The sequence below is a fragment of the Equus przewalskii genome, chromosome 30, assembly GCF_037783145.1.
Source record: "Equus przewalskii isolate Varuska chromosome 30, EquPr2, whole genome shotgun sequence".
Taxonomy (NCBI): domain Eukaryota; kingdom Metazoa; phylum Chordata; class Mammalia; order Perissodactyla; family Equidae; genus Equus; species Equus przewalskii.
Window position 1 is genome coordinate 22333083 of NC_091860.1, and position 17924 is coordinate 22351006.

Genomic DNA, 17924 nt, shown 5'->3' on the forward strand with positions numbered 1-17924 from the left:
TTCTTCCTGAGAGAAAAGTAAATTCTGTGGCAAGTGCTCAATTAAGAAAAAAAAAATGGCCTTGCCTCTTAGTCTGGTCTCCAACATATTGTTCTGTAAGGGACCTTGAAGACACCAGAAGTCATAAAAACATGCTCCAAAGTGCTCTAGCAATACAGAAAGGGAAGAAACACTGCCCCTCTGTAGATGTGGGAAGTGAGTTTTTGACATCTAAGAGTAAGAGAAAAGGAGGGGGGGGAAAGAGTCAGAACTATATGAGCTTTCTGTGAAAAGAAAATAGAATCCTGACAAGTAGCATTAGACAGTAAAATAAAAATGGCTTAATATTAAGAAATCACTTTGAGAAGGAACTGTCAGGAGTGCTAACCAGCATTCAGGCTTTTCAAGGGACTTATGCGTTGCCTTTAAATCCTGACACCAAGGAAAGATGGCTGGGTGGACAATGGCAGTCACGAGGAAAGATGCTACCAGCATGGACTGAAGGGAATAATTGCAGTTGGAGGCCTCCTGGTGACAATTTTGAGAAAGCAAATACAGCTGCAGCATAGCCAAATATAGCTGGCCAAGACAATGACATCCATAAAGTTAATCGTTCTGAAATATGCTACCCTCATGCTCTACCAGAAAACTCAACACCCCTTCTCTAATGGAGGAAGTCAAAATACAGTTTTATGCACAGAAACATGCAGCTGCTCCAGTGGAATTTACTACAAGTGATGACCGACGTGTTTTGATCCTGACCTCCCCTCCAAGGATCCAATTCTGAGAACTGTGTCATGGACAGATGTGGCCCCTACTCTTGAAATTGAAGACACTGCTCAGGAAAGGGATAACAAAACGGGCTTAGAGAAGCCCATTTAATCTTAGAGAAGATTAAAGTAAAGGAACTGAAAAGATACAAATCAGGAAAACACAAGAAAGGCAGAAAGAAAACTTCAGAAATAGCTGTACTATTTATGACCTAAAGGAATCTAGGTTGGGGTACACAGAATCAGGAGAGAAGAGTACAAGAAAGAAGAGTAACTAAATAAATATACATTAGTCCTCTACCCAAAGCTTTCCTTCCTTATGCTTTTTTATATCATCTTTCTCTTTTATTATGTCCCTATGATTTTTCAAGGAGAAAATGAAATATCAGATTTCGACCTGTATGTGCTTCACTTGCGTGACACCCAAGGACTTAGCCTGGAGATGGAAAGAGAAAACAATTGGGTGTGAGAGTGTATGCACGTGTTTAACTTGGTTTACACCAATTTACTCTACCCCTTTATAGGTCCATAAATCTCCTGTAGCTTTGGCCTTTTTAAGATGTTCAGTTTACGGGCTGGATTCCCATAAGCCACAACCAAAATTTCAAGGACTCCTCTCAACAGTGCCAGGAAGCTAGGGGATAATGACACGGATCATACAAGATGGCGGCAGCAGCCAAGAAGCACAAGGTAAGGAATTTGGTCGGGCCAGCACCAGCTGTGTCTTCCCAAGAAAGTATCGGTTTAGGCTCTGCTGTCCAGATTTTGCTGTGAAGAGTCTTTCTTTCTCCCTCCTCCAAACCAAAAAGATCTTGATAGATAGCAGCAATATCTCAATTGCAACTGAGAAACAGAAGGGGCCCCCAGGTCCAGCGACTTTACCAAAAGGACAGAAAGGGCCACTAAACTGGGACAGATCTCAGCTTTTCACCCAGTAGGGGATGACGGGATCGTCAGAGTGAACTCTTCTCACCTTTTAATAGAAGCTACTCTGAGGTTCTGGGCCAAAGAGGAAAACATAGTCCTGAGACCTATTTCTAACACCAGTATCACTAATTTGAAGTACATCTTCGGTCACGATGTTAAACCTTTCTGAATCTTACATTTTTCAGTTATGAAGGTAATAATCTGTAAATACATGTTATTCTGTGCAACAATTTCATAACTTTTATAGCCAAAGACCATTAAGGGGAAGATATTTTAAGAAAGTGAAGAACTATGCCCAATAAGATGGTTTTCCATATATATATTTTTACAAATATATACGTACATATGCATATGTGTGTACACACACATTTTACGCCTATTAACCACAGCCATGTCAATAAAAGAAAATCTCGCTCTTTTATCCTAAAGGACAAACTGATTTCATTTTGTCAGATAAATGTGGTACAACTTTCCTGCTATAGAGGGAGACTAGGAGAAACAAAGATATAATTCACGAAAAAGGATACAAAATGCCACCTTAAAATTTAATGAGCCTAAGTCAAGCTATGAACTTTCTTTAGAAAAAGCATGAAACTTAAGCCTTTCAGCATAAAAATCACAGAATTTTAGAGCCTAGTGTGGAAGTTGAAGAACTATTCACTCTTACGATACTCAAAAAAAAAAAATTTTTTTTTAAGCTGTGCAAAAGTTACATCAAAATATCAAACAAATCAGCTGAAATTAATTACATTCTCTCTGGGTCGTGAGTCACCACCATCTTCTGCAAAAGTAGGAAATCTTCAGTCCTATTTGAGCCTATAAATGTCAGACAAAGCAGCTGCTAGGATGGGGGAACTTAATTTCCGTGGTTATAAAAGAGAGAGCCATAAACAGTCTCATTGACGAGACAAAGCTCTTTGACTTCTTTAATTATGACGACTGAAAATCAAAACATTCCATGCACCCTATTTTTAAAGCACTATTACTATAAAAGGAATCCTGGTAAATCGGTCATCTATCACTATGTCTCTCACCCTTCTGCTGACCAAAAGGGAGCACAAATCATTTAAACTGACATCTCTGCAGAACAGATTTCTTTATTTAAAATCTGACCTTAAGTAAAAGGCCATAAGTCTCATAGAAAAGTTCAGAACAATAAACCGAAACAATATTTTAGTCTAAATGCAGCCTAAACTTAATTTACATAAATCTTTAGGAGAAAAAAAATATGGGTCTCAAATTTGCTGGCAAGTTGGCTCGGAGGCATTCATTCAGATGGAGTAATTAAAATTTAACCAAAATCCGAATTTGTACTCATCTGTCATTTTGAGAGCCATATGATTACATATTTATTAGCGTTCCATTTTAAATTATCAGCTGATTCCAAAGCCCTCGTGGTATCTGAACATGATATACAGCCTGCAGTTCATAAAACAGACCATTCATAAAACGCCGCGTGTAGCACTGCGAACGTGTAAATTTCAAATATGCTCACAAGGCCTTTCAGCCGCAGAACAAGAATTGTATTTCTATAAAACTAGTTGGAGTAATCACTTTCTGTCATGATTTTGAACAAATGGGAAGAGTGAAGCTGTTCAAAACTTCCCTAAATGTCTCCCCCTTCCTTTTAAAAGTCCTTTAGGAGGGGTCTAAAGCTCACAGTAAATGAAAAAAAGCATTCCCGGGAGGAGGCCGAGGTTTCCATCCCTTCACATCTCCATTCAGAGCATGAGAATATTGGATGGCACAATTAAACAGTGATGATGCTAAAGGGGAATAATTATTGTACAATTACCTGAGAGCATCCCATTTACGGCGCTAATTAGTTTTTGTTTCCCACAAAGGTTTTTTCCAGGAATGTGCAGCTCCATTTCTCTTAGGTTTAGCACGAGCTTTTTCTTAAGGAAAAATAAAAATACATTTTCTGCACGGCTACACAAGTGGCACACCACTGATCCAAGTTCGCTATATTACCGGTACCTCCCTGATAGCGGAAATAAACACGAAGGCAGGAGAACTTGGAGGCGCTAACGAAATGGAAATCATTAGTACGTTCCAAACCGTGCCTTCTGCGATTCTGGAGAAGATAAAACTACACTGAGAAATAGCCAACTCTATGTGGTGGCCTAATTCACAAACAAAAAGCCAAAATGGGACCCTCTCCTGAAAAAAATCAAACCCTCCAATATTAAAACTCTAAATTGGAAATAAAGACTTTTTAAGTTTGGGTGAAGTTGAGCATAGGAAGTACAACACATTAACGTCTTATTAATGTAGCTCCTGGAAACATGTTGAAAATATCAGGTTTTCTATTGAAATGCAAATAAGATAAGGGATGCTTAGAGAATTGTGCAACAGCTGTAAGGATTGTTTTTTTTTTAATTCTCTGCAATGATATGAGACCCCTGTTGACATCTGGTCTCCCCAGCTTCGTGTAAGCCTCAACAATGAGCACTACACCCCAAATTTTGGCACAGTATCTAGATCATACATATCTATCGTGTGCTAGCTGTCCGACACTCAAGTTCATCAGATAATTGTCCACATGAAAACATTACTTGTCTTTTTATGAGAAGTGAATGAGTGTTTAACTCGTAAGAAGCAAAACCACAAGGAAGGGGCAAAGAGAAATGAAAAGTTTGGGGATTTACGTGCAAAAGGGAAGGAGACTGCAATCTTTTATCAGAGGCCAAAGAGACTGTTATTATGGCTCTTGGGGGGAAAAAGACTCTGAGATGGAAAACGCTCTAAATGATCTCATGAAATCTTAATTACTAGGTTTATATCTGAAAATCCTATCTCCTTTTTATCTTGTCTTGCCAGGTTCTTGTTCCCTCCAGTTCACTGCATCTCATCAACAGATGCAAGGCATCTCAATCCAGCAAATTACAATTAAATAGCAAGACTTAACAATTAAAATAATACCTCTAGCTCAGATCAAAGATAACACTAGCGCTCCAAAATGCCAGCGTGGGATGAATTTTTGGTTTCAGGAAGCAGCTGATACCAAAATATGTACTGCTGAGAAATCCCAGCTGAAAGGGTATTTTTAAAATTCTCCTTAAAGGACCATATGCATAGCCCTTCTTTTAGAGTTTCCTCATTTTCATTTCCTCTCATGACCATCACCGAATGAGGTGATACATCTCAGTTATTGCTGTAGTGTATTATTTGTAACGGTATTTTCCAAATATACTTTAAACGCCAACTGAAAGAAAAAAAAATAAAAGGACTGCTCTGCTTTTGACCTTCATCTTGTGGGGCCCTTGTTAAACAAAAAAATATTTTTAATTGAAATACATTCTCGTTAATCAACATATGGAATAAAGGTATGAATGTGGATTCAAATTTACTCATTTGAATCAAATGAGAGACAATCCTGAACAGGTGACATGTATTTATTTCCTATAGTGCTCAATCATTCTCACGTGTCATAATTTTGTTTTTCTAACAAAAATCTGTCATATAGTTAACTCACATTCTCTCTCCCCATCAACACGTGAACAGGCATTTATAACACACACACACACAAGCCAACCACAGCTTTGCCATTTACTGCCTATGTGGCATGGGCAAGCACGTAATCTCTTTAAGCATCATCTGTAAAATGGGTACAAGACCCACCATGCAGATCTACTGTGAAGCTCAGAGACAGTGTAAATGAAGTGTCCTGGCACACAGCAGGCATTCAGTTCACGACTCATATTTTTGCCAGTTTAGAGGGAAAAGGAAGCAGCAGTAATTACTTGGCCTCCCTGAAGGGGTCGCTTTGTCCCTCAAAGATTTTCTTAAGTTATAAAACCAGGAGGTCTAATGAGATGGTCTCTAAAGGCCCTTTCAGCTTTAACAATGAGTCCCCAGAACCACCTTTCAGTTCAATTAGCCATGAATAGACATTTTTCCACTTCTCCTAACTTGATAGGATTTAATCACCAAAATGGTAATTCACCAAGTTGATGAATTTACACTCACGATAACTTTTCTCATTTTCAAAAAGGTTACCTCCCGAATGTGGAAAAAAAAATACAATTTCACTTTAATTTATTGATAGCCTCTTCCCAATATCTTATTCTAATGTCACAAATCTGAACTAATACTTTTAAAGACGCATTGATAGATTTTTCCACCTGCAATTTCTCATTTCCAAGACATTATTTCTTAGATTTTTGTTTAAAAATTCAAAAACATTTAAAAACCCTAAAAAAAGGTTTAAAAACCTTTCTACGTGATCAGTAAAAAGGTCAAAGGAGGAAACACATCCCTATCCCCAACCCAAAACTAACTGTCCCAGTTTAAAAGAGAATTTTTAAAAAATCACTTCCTATTTTCATTACACTTTGTTGCAAATGATATTTTATAGCACCACATGCAAAACAAAGATTCAATGGTTGAGATTATTTAAAAGGTCCATTTCCATTTGCAGTTTTGATACTGAACATTTAAAACTCCAAGACTTTGAAGCATATGTCCTAACGATCCTATACCACCATAGAGCCTTAAATGGTCTGGGCTCTTTAAACACTGGATGGCTCGCGGGGCCATCAAGCGTAATAATTCATCTCAAAAGCTATTTGTTCGTCTGCCTTGAGGACTCAAACATATTACATCTTGCAAACTTATCTAACACATTCCTGTGGGAAAACGCCATCGAGAATAAGTTCTCCTGCTTTAGAAAATCAACCCCGGAAAAGCCCCTATGCTTTATTTAACTTCCTTAGGAACAGACCAATAACCAGCCGACTGCAATTTAGTCCAAATGGCGATATACCATACACGACACCCAGTCCTGAAAACAATAAATCTGCACGGCTATCTTTCCAACGGTATGAACATGGCGATAAGATATTCTGCTAGGTGGGTTTCAAGCATTTTCAACTGGTCATATGCCCTCCCACCACCTCTATTCCCCAAAGATAGTTTCTAAAGTAAGTTAATTACAAACTGTTTTGGAAAAGATGCTACAGTATTCTCAGGGCTACCGAGACACAGAATAGTTATCTTGGAAACAATAAAATTATCATTTACAAAGCCCCTATTTTTCTTTTTTTTTTTTAAAGATCAATTAAGCAACAGTTCACAAAGACAGAAAACAATTTTGAGTTTGATTCCAAAGGATATCATTTGGAAATAACATCTGGAAGAGAAGTGGGATAGAAGTCACATTAGGATTTGTATAGCTTTAGTGGCTAAAACACAAAAGCTCTGTTCAGAGCAAATAGTTCGAACAAGCCACATTCATCCATCAAATGAAAGGGACAAATTAAACTTTCATAATTCATAATTTAACTGACAAAAGACAGCATCTTTCAGAGGTCATTAACACTTCAAATTCATAGAGCCTTCATTAGCTAGATATATTATGGTCACCTAAGTAGCAGGTGACCATAAATTCAAAATCATGATCAAGCCAATTCTTTGGCTCAGCCCCGACACTCCTCTAGAGAGGTGAAAACACATAAAACTTTCAATAGCTAATGTGCAAACATGAATTATATATCTATACAGATATACATATATATATATATATATTAAGGGGGACAGGACAGAAACCTTTTAAAACAAGTATCATGGGAATGTTACTGATCAAGATTACTTTCTCAGAGAAAACTGCCAAAAGGAAATTCAATATTTTGATTTGCTATCTGATTATCTTTGCTGAGACAATGAATCTGATCGTGTGGCCAACCAAGCAAGTTAACATTCTTCATATCGACAGGAAGGACAATTCACATTTAAGAGATTCTGTCATCCCCATCCCCCATTTTCTTTTAGATCCTAGGGGCTCAAATAATTGGCCACTGCAGAGTTTTGCAAGAATCTCTCAACTCATAACATTTAACACACTAGACAAAGAATCTAGCATCGCAGGGGAAAATCAGTTGCCAGGGAAATGGATCATAAAGCTTGGAATGGCCTGAAAATTGCGAAGGGTACAGTAAGGTGCCAGAAAGAATATGGGTGTTAAGTCTTAACAGCGTGTAGAATAGGAAAGGTTTTATACGTACTCTTAGCAAGGATAACAGTCCTTTTTCCACTAGATTAACTGTAGCCTAGATTCACCATTCACTCTCTTGCCTGATAAGAGAGAATTTTCTATATTCCCTGTCTACGGTAGACTCAGACCTTTCGGACCCACTTCTGGCAATTCTTTTTCTCTCTCTTCAGTTTTTCTTTTCACAACACGCCTGAAAGACAGGTTGATCCTTTTGACTTGATAGTGCCTGAGCGGATAAGAGAAACTTTCCTATCACGACTAACGAGCCAGCTAGAAATCCGGCATACTTTCCTTTCTTCAGGAATTCCAGCTCTCTACTTCTTCCAGTAAACTCTCTAGTTTGACGACACGTAAAACAACCAGAATCACATTAATTATTAAATTATAGACTACATATCAGACAAACCACCGTGATTACGTAAAAATTACCTCTAATGTCTGAATAGAGTTCACCTGGCTATTTTAATGCTTTATAATTACCCCCCCCCCCCCCTTTTTTCCTCCTCTTCTCTCCTGCCACTTCTCCTACCACAGGAAAGGAATCTTTACAAACGGTAAGTCAGATGAGCGGGTAATTTGGTAAGAAGGAATCTTTAAATGGGCCACGAGAGCTCCATCAGCCCCGCATTTCAAATGACACGAGCGTGCACGCGCGCACCCCACCCCGGGGGCGCCGCGCCCCGCTCGCCGGTCCCCGCTGGCCAGACCTCACGCCCAGACCCCCGGGACCCCGCATCCTGCTCGCCGGTCCTCACCCGGTGTCCGCGCCCCGCTCGCCGGACCCCGATCCCCGTTCTCCGGCTCTCGCCCCGAACCCACGCCCCGCTCGCCGGTCCCCGCCCGGTCCCCGCACCGCTGGGCGCAGCACGGTAGGACACTGTCCCTCCTCCCGCGTCCAGCGCCGGCTCCGAAAGCCCAGGGAGGCGGCCGATCGGGAGCCGCCGCCCGCGATCCAGGGCGGAGGAGCGCCGCGCCCTCCTCGGCCGGGTGCGCGGGGACAGCGGCCACACGGCCCCCCGGGGCTGCACTCACATTCTGTCGGGAACTAGCAGGCGGCCCTCGACCATCATGTCCGGGAGGAAATCCAGCTTGAAGGCAGAAGTCATGTTCTCGGCGCGCGCTCTGCGCTCGGGCGGCGGGGGGCGGCGGTGCGCGCGTCCGAGCGGCCGCGGGCGGCGCGAGACGGGCAGGGACAGGTGCGCGCGGCCTCCCCGCGGCGGCCGCCCGAGCCGGCACTTGTCACATTCTCTCCCCGCCCGCTCTCCGCCAATCCCCTCCGAAATCCAGTGCCGAGGCGACGGGCTGGGGAGCGCCAGGTGCGGCGAGCGGAGGCGGAGCTCCGCGCCCGCCGCGCCGCCGCTTAACCCCTGCGGGCCCGCCCGGCCCGGCCCGGCCCCCGGAGGGAGGGACCGGCCCGAGGCGGGCGGCGCGGGGCGCTGAGCTCACCATCTTTAAAAATAGCCCGAGTCTCCTAGGGTCCCCAAGCATCCGAAACGCAGACTCACTCGTGCACCGCGCTGCCTCCGTCCTGTTCCACTCAAACCCCCCACCCACAAGCCGCTTGTGGGTTTCGTGCGGCTGTTTTGCCAAAGCCGAATTCACGTCCCCATCAAAACCCGACTCTCAAACCGAAACCACAAGAGACAGAATCATCACGAGTGTTTGTTTAAATGCTCCTCCGTGCGACATGCTTGCTAGTGTGTGAACTAACAATAACTGAGATAGCATTCGTGGCTTAGCCAAAGTAAATAGATAACTGGCCCAAGTGACATTTAGGGACTTATCTCAGGGCTTTAAGGAGAAAGAGGGCTCACCTCTGCACAATTGTATTTCCTTTAGTATCATCTTAAACATTAAGAAGTATAAGGAACTGAAAATAGTAATAAATAAAAATAAAGATTTGTGACTGATTTACTCATAAGAATTGAGAGAAATGGCAAAACTTTCACAAATGAATAGAAGCGGGGAGTTTAATTTTCCCAAGTGAAAGGTAAGTATTTCTATGGTGACATTGTAATTGACATTCTCACTCTTTTGTTGTTTGGTTATTTAAATAAAACGGAATTTTTCACAATGTCACAAATATGTAAACTTCTTAATGGCATATTTCACATTGTAAAGCAACATCATAAATTGCATCCTGGAAGTTTATAGTTCGCCTCTTTTGGTATCATCACTGTTTTATAACGACATATCACACCTGGGGATATAGTCACAGTAGCCAGGGTTAAACAGCTGAGTCAGGTGTATTTAAATTCATCAGGTGGAATTAGTTGTATCATGTAGAGTGAAATGTATCAGACACCATAACATGGAGAAAAGATTGTTTTTATCGTTTCTCATCAATTTCTTGTGTGATAATGAGAACTGACCATCTTGAGAGATTATGCAGGAAAATAGATATTTATATCCCAATTTTAAATCCAGGCTTGATGCAGTGAGCAATATGGAGTAACAGGCCTCAAGTATTCAATTAAGTCCATATATACTTGGTTGACTTGATTTCCTTCTTCAACTGAACAATACATCCAGCTTTTGACCAAGATAGTTCTAATTTCAAGATAGTGAGATGGAGGGATAGGATAACCTCCATTTTCAAATACTGCCTGAGGAACCAGGTCAAGGTTCATGAAGAATTGAGAAACAGACGCAATAAAATGAATTCTTTACCACCAAAATGCTCCAACTTTCCCTAAGAATACTAAAGTGCGTTTTACTCCCTACTGCAGGCTGCCTTTGAAATGATAAGAACTGTTGGTTCTTTCAATAATCTTAATAAAGTACCAAGCTGGATAAATGAGACAAACTTTGACAGTTCTTGGTTTTCCATACATTATTTCCACAAATCCCAAATGTATAGAATGAGCTGACAATATAGCAGATTTCTTTTACATATGGACAAACAGGACCAGCCTCCAGAATAGACTCAAAACACAACCGCATCCGTCAAAAAGAAAAGTATTTTCAGATCAGCTATAGAATAAAGCTCCACATATATCTACATTCTATAAGGTAGAGAAAGCATCATTAACATGTGCACTTCTGAAATATTTATTTTCTCTTTAATTGCATGCGAATTAGTTGGGAGAAGCTGTAGGGAAGCCCTCTTGCTAACTTAAGCCTTCTCAGCAGTTTGTTCAATTCTCGCCTCAAATCCCTTGAGGGAATAGTGGATTCAAAGCAGCTTTTAATCAGACTATAAGGAGGGTGAAGTAGGATGTAAGTAGGTCATAGAGAAAGAATTACAAGTGCACAGGTTATTGCTTTATTTAACAACTACAGTGTACCAGAGTTTTCAAAGCACATTTGCTTCTGCCATTTAAAGTTAGAAGCAAAACCAGGAATAGAAAAGAGAACTCGCTCTTCCATGGGATACAGTAATGACGTGAACCGAGGAAAGCTTATGGAGTGTAGCTGAGTTTAAATAGTTTGGCTGCCAAATACATAAATAATATAGTGATTGCATAGGCATTGATGTAAGTGCCAGAAAGAAACAAAATACATACGCGCGCGCGTGCACACACACACTCCCTACAGGGTTTTGTTTCCACGATGGCAGCACAAACACAATAGCCGTTTTAAAAAATACAAAATTCAAAAGCTCTTGAGCTTAAAAACGAAAACAAAACAAACACACCCAGCCAAATACCACCTGATGAAAAGCTTAAATTTTTCATTTCACTGCTTTGGCAGAAGGGGGAAAAAAAATCTAAAAACAACTCAATGGGGCCCCTTTTTTAATTTTCATGCGGTAATGAGCCATCAGGTATCATGTTTTGGCAGTTGGAATTATTTGGCAGACAGCTCCACTGGGCCGCTGTTGAACACTTGGGTTCAATGAAGCTGTCTCAGAGCCAAGGATCTTATCAACAGCAGTAAGAGAGGATGAGGCCATTAGCCGACCCCTCTCCTGGACGAGACCTGGTTGGTGACACCCCTGTGTGCTGACATCACCAGGGACGGGGCTGTTGGGAACCATGAAGTTTCCTCCTCGTTTTAGCTTCATTGTAGAAAAACTTTAAGCTCTTCCCTGGGCCCATCGCTCTACCTTCCCTAATTGTCTACTTTTTTTTTTTAATCAACTTGCTATTCATTTCCCAAACAAAAGGCAATTCAAGAATTGGAAGCACTTCAAGGGAAACTTTCTGAATGACCTCATTTTCTGCGAGGCCTTCCAAGGCAATCGGGTGCACAGTGCTGTTTCAGCAACTGCTTCCCTCTCATGCCTCATCTCAAACTGGGTTTTCTCCAATGGTCATTGTCTGAGCACTGAATTATCACTGGCATTAAAAAAAACCCTCTCAATAGAACAGAGTGCTAATAAATGCATTTGCCCAAAGAGTACTCACTGCTTGAATTGGAAGAATCCTATTTCTAGCCCCCCTACTCAATCAGTGAACCAGAATATTGTCCCTTGGTTATAGATCTTTCAACATTTTTGCATAAAGTTTATCCATAACTAAGAGACCGGTGCCTGGATAGTAATTAATGTGTATAACCAAGCAGTTAATTTTCCTCTCCTGCAGACAAGCTTATATATTTTGACAGATTTCCATTTTGTTCATTATTCCCGTACATAACTTCACACATCACAATGTCTTTAAAAGCAGTCTACTGTCAGCTGTGCAGCTACATAGATGCACCCGTCCTTTTCCCTCTACTCAAAAAGGTACCATCACAAAAGGGTTTTTATGGCCCTCATTTCTGGCTCATCCTTACAAACTAGAATCCAGAACATCTTTCCTCTATCACATTTTCAAATTCAAGTTTTATTACCATAGCTGTTTCGGTTCACAAAAAAAAAAAAAAAAGCCCAGTGTGCTCAGAGCCATTTGGAGCAAGAAATACAGGCCCTATAAGGGGATTTCCCATCATTTCCAGCCAATAAATTTGAAATCCACATGAATTTTAAGTACCTGGGAGAGCATCTGACTTTCGGCCATGTGTTTGTTCTTGGCTCACTCCAGTTTCATTAGCAACTTGCAAAAATAAACAATGGTGTTTTTTTATGTGTTTAAAAAAAACCCCAAACAGATCCTTAAGTGATACATTGTAAATATATCTTTTCTTAGCTCCTGAACGGTTTCCTTTAAAAAATAAATATTTATATCAACAATCGTAAGTTTAAAATGATCACCTTATTCTTCCCACCCCACCCTCCCATTTTAAAAGCTTCTGGAATGGTGACTTTATCACATTCCTAAAATGACTTAAGTCAAATTAAATGCCAACAAAGATGAAATAGTTATTAAACTCTTATTTTACATTTTTACGGGAATTTTAAGTAGGCACTGTCCCTTGAGAACAGCTGCTACTGGCTTTTTGCAATCTTGTGTTTTTCTGAATCTGTTTTTAATAGAGCAAAAATACACAATGGTGAATTTATCTTCCTTCTGAAGAGGCCCTCGAGCTGAAGATGGTTCTTTGTATACATACCTTCGCACTCGGAAATGAGGAGCCCCTCTAGAGTTTTCAGAAACTTCCATTCCAAGGGGATGAAATGTTAATACTGCAGATCTGTGAGACCCAGAGCTCAGCCAGCTCATCACTTCCCTCTCTAGCTTGCCTTTCCAGTTTCCACCTTTTTCCATAATACCACTCCCCCGCCCCCCGCCCCAGCTTTACTGTTTCTTTCTCCTTTATCCCCTTTTCTTTCTCAAATGGAAGCCAGACAATGCCAGAAGCTTTTCTCTACAGCTGCATGTCTGAGGAGGCAGGTGACTACAAAAGTGAAGAGAGCTGTCGTGGGTTGCTTCTCTGCGAGAGAAATCACGCTTGCCTTGCCTTGACCAAGGCTGATTTCCGAACTAGGAACAGCTGTCTCTGGAGGGAGCCGTGGGATTCCTTTCTAGACATGACCAGGGGGTGGGAGGGGGAGGATGTAAGACTGTGTCCCAGGAAGTGAGTAAATAAGATATGAAAATAGGGGAGGAGAAGAATGGAGAGAGGGTGGGGAGATGAGAAAGCTTGCCTGTCTAGCATGATGATTTGCACACGAAGTGGCTCAGAGAAGACCTCCGAAGGAACGTTCCAGGGGCCTCTTGAAGATGCTGAGATTTGTTAGACTATACCAGCTACCCTTATCTGGTGCCAGCCTGGCGGCAGGAACAAAATTTATACCTCTCAGAATGAGGTTTTTAGTTCCCTGGCAATCTGCCCTTCAACACTGCCAACCTCAGAAAATGTTTTCCCCAATTGGCCAAAAGTTCTCATCTTACTGTCACGTGTCGATAAATCAAAAAAGGAGAAACTACTGCTTGATGAAATCCAACAGCTGAGCAATAACAGCTGGGTGGACTTAGTAGTAAGCGTAATGTTGGGTCCAGAGAGAAAGCAGCAACAGGTGGGGGTGAAGCAAAAGCAATGGAAGTTTTAAGCCTTAGGGTGGGGTTGTCTGAGACAGATCTTGGCAAGAATCAAAATCTCAACTTAAGAGGGAATCTCTCAAGGCGTGACAGCCCCATTTGTCTGAACGTCTCTCCCTTCTCTGAACAAATACATCTTGAAGAAGAGTGAAGATTAAGAGAGCAAATCTTGGGTTTCTGTAAAACAGAACACATGAATCAACTCAACCCACAATGATGACGGATCCCCATCAGAGAGCTTTTGATTATGAGGATGGGAAGTCATCTGATATGGGGCGTGCAGACCAGACTCTAAGCCAATTGCTAGTCTCGAACTAGTGAAAATGACAAGTTTTAAGAACCAAACCTGTTGGAGTCTGCATTTGATTCTGTCCAAGAGTTGATTGATACTGGGAACACGTTATTTAATTTTCTGATTCATCAGCTAGACCTTTGTCATACGCGTGGCAATCATTTCCTCTTAGGGATGAATGGCTGAAAAATCAAAATCGACCGTGATCCTCAGATAAGAAGAACAATGGGTTAACCTAATTATTACTACAGCAATTATATAACCAAGCTATTAAAGTGACATGGAGGTTGAAAATACATTAAGGTTTTGAGCACAGGAAATTTATTTTTTCCCTATAATATGGTTCAAATCTCTAGCTATTTTTAGCTTATGATGGAAGTTTTTGAAAATCCCAAACGAGTTTTTACTTAAATTTGCTTTTGATGCTAATTCCTATGAAGTCCATTAGGTAAAAAAAAAAAAAAAAAAAAAAAACCATTTCTTTTTCTTAAAAGAACTACCCAAAATCTTCATGGAAAAGTAGTATGGCCATCTACCCAAGCTAAGTGGAATGTGTTGTATGTTGTCTTATCTCTGCTGTTGAGTGTAAATCTTTATGTCACCCAATCACTAAGTCTGTCCCCACTCCCTGGAGCTAATAGCTACATTTGCCCTATTTTGTTAGAATATGGCAAGGTTAGAGATGAGGAGAGATGTGAATGACTTGGGATCTGAGGAAGAAAGGGGATGAAGCTAAGGATTTTGTTTTGCTTTGTTTTAATAACAAAGATAAATCTGGGGACAACTTCCCTATTCTCCTACTCATCCATCCTTCAAGGCCCAGTTCAACTTCCCTTCCTTTGCATTACACCACCTGATACCTTCTTGCCCACTGTTCTACCTCTGTTTCCTAACTGTTGTGAGCTTCTTGACGGCTGAGACCATCTCTTATATCCAGCGCAATATATGTTTGTTGCTACATGGGTTACAATTGCAGGAGGACATATTTTGGCCCCTTATCCAGAAAAAAAGTCACAATTTCTGAACGCTTTCAAATTCTTTTTCCCTCCAACATCTGTTCCCACTATACAGATTAAAGCTTGAGAAAAGTGAGGCACAAGATGCTTCAATTCAAAGACCCCATAAACTATAAAGTGAAAAAGTGAGGATATAGAGGGGAGTTGATAGAACTCAGAAGCCACAACTGCTGTGATTGTTTTCTTTCCTACAGTACGGCTTCCTCAGTGGCAAAACCACGAGGCATGTACAGATCAGAGTCCATGGAGCACATGCAGTTCCAGAAGAAGATATGGCTTTAAAGCGTCAAATATTCAATATTATACTTTCCAGTTGGGCAGGGAAGGAGTTTGGAGGAGTCCTGAGTTGGAATCCCTTCCACTACGAGCTGTGTGCCCACAGGCCTATTACTTACCTCTCTCGGTCTCAGTTTTTCATCTTTAAAATGGGAATAACATAACTACCACTAATTCTTGGATATCTGTGAGGATTACATTATACATCATAAAAGAAACTACCTGCTGTGGTGCCAGGCATGCAAGAGATTGTCCATAAATTTTAGGTTTATTTCTTACTTCCAATCATAACACTCGCACATCCCCCCAGTCTTTGTTTAAACCTGGAACTGGCAGTTGGGAAGGAAAAGAGAAAGCCAGTCCTAATCCTATTGTTCTTGCAGCATTAAATTTTCACTGCTAATTCCACTTCTAAGGTAGTAGCCTAACCTGGAGGGCAGAGGAAAGTTGTGGTGTTTGGAGAGCAGACACTGAGCATCCTGTGGCTTGGCGTGAGGTCTCCATCCCTTTTTATCAGCTCAGTTTCCAAAGAGAAGGTCACAATGAATCCTAACTGCTGCCACCAGGAACTCACGTCACCCACCTCCAGCTCAGTGAGTTTTCGCTTACAGAGATGCTTCCGAAATCGTCTCTGAATGAACAGATAAGCCATCTCCCAGAACCCAAAAGAGCTGGGGTCCCTGACCAAGATGTTCAAAAGACAAAGCATGATAAAGGCATTGCAGGGCCTCCTGCCCCTTTATTACCGAGATGGACAGTTTTATAGGAGGGGTGAGAAGCCTCTGATCCATTTCTGCATAAAGCACGACTGTGTTCATTCTGGTCGCTTCACACACCAGCAGGAAGCCAGCGATGCCACCTGTAAGTTTCAACACAGAGTGTCTACCAACTGTAAGCTGCAACCTTTCTCAAGATGAGGATTTAAAAATCCACGAATATTATAGGTGTATGAGCATTATAACTTGAAACCTCAGGCTCTTCTTGACCATGACCACCAACTTTGTTGAACTGAATGATTTTACAGGAAAATTCTAGTTTCTATTCTTCTCTGAGGGCATGCTGGCAAGTCCTGCTTCATAAATTCCAGTGATTCACCACAATCCTAAGCAGCCAGTCATGGGCGGGTCAACTTGGAATGGGCTGAGCTGGCAGCTTGGGCTGCCCTGGTAATACATGTCACTCTGGGCTGGTGTCGTTGTTTCTCCACAGATGCCATTTCCCATTAACTATGATGCTCTTGACATACAAGAAAATGTGCTCGGATCAGTTACACGGTTGGAAGAAAGCTATGGAAAAGACAGACATACCTGTACATGATAATCCCTCAGGACATCACATGAAGCAGAAGGCTGTGTTTGGGAACAAGTGTACCTCATCCCAAATCAGGGTTAACCAGCACGTTTCTGAGTTGAGTGGCAGCTCAAACACGTCTGCACACATGGGCGTGTGTGCACGCACACACACCCTGTCTTACACATATATCTAGCTTCATCTCAGTCCAATCTCTGTAGATTGTGACCATGTGATCGGAGGGTGCTGCGGCTCTAGGACACTTCACTTCAATTCTTAATGTGCTACAACATTGAACCCTCACAGACACTTTCCTGCCTCTGACACCTTCTTCCCAATGTCAGTTGAATATAATGCCACAAATTTTAATCCTCTCCGAACCACTGCCTTGTCTTTCCTATGGAATAAAAGTCAGTGTGAGTTCAGAAAAACTCCCGAAGCCAATAACCATTAGAGAAGCAATCAATAGTTTTATGAGAGAAGAAACCTGCTTCCCCCTTAAGAAATCCCCCAGGAATCACCAAAATGTAGGAAGAAATTCAGTGAAGGCTAATAAAGATGATCCAAGGCATTATTGCAACTGAATGGGCTGTACTTTTTCCTGTTTGAAGAGGTGCAGATAAATGCTTGGGGGCTGCAGGAGATGGCCCTAAACACACTGCTTTCTGCTAACAACTCTTACAGAAATCTCTGTACAAGAAACTAAGCTGGATATTTCTAATTTCTTCCCTACTGCGATTACACCAAATCCAGGTGTGTTTTTCATCTACAAATTCTGACCCCTTAAATACAGAGCAATCATTCCCACATAAGACTTTTCCTTTTGCATTTTTCCTCTCTTTTCATCAACCTAGGTGTTTCCAGGGCTGTGAGCAATGAACTTTCCATCAGCCATGTTTTCACCTAATTAACCCCCCTGATTACAATAATTAGTATTGATTCATTCTTTGAATGACTTCCAAGGTATTCAAGCACAATGTGCACTTGCTGTAAAGTTCTAGATATGGATATTAA

The 17924-nt window shown here is 41.3% G+C and overlaps 1 protein-coding gene across 39 annotated transcripts in view; it reads right to left on the reverse strand.

The window, feature by feature from the left end:
* Positions 1-17924, reverse strand: part of CELF2 (CUGBP Elav-like family member 2) — a 789997-nt gene that overhangs the window by 290947 nt on the left and 481126 nt on the right. For 5 of the 39 annotated variants that reach the window (XM_070601443.1, XM_070601475.1, XM_070601445.1 and 2 more), the window contains exon 1: positions 8704-9063. The exons of 28 other annotated variants lie outside the window; for them this stretch is intronic. In XM_070601443.1, the coding sequence (XP_070457544.1) occupies positions 8704-8777 (74 nt within the window). In that variant the 5' untranslated portion in view covers positions 8778-9063. Of the gene's footprint in view, positions 1-8426; positions 9101-17924 lie in introns of those variants that run through there. 6 more of the 39 variants (XM_070601465.1, XM_070601473.1, XM_070601470.1 and 3 more) reach the window with 4 other exon arrangements.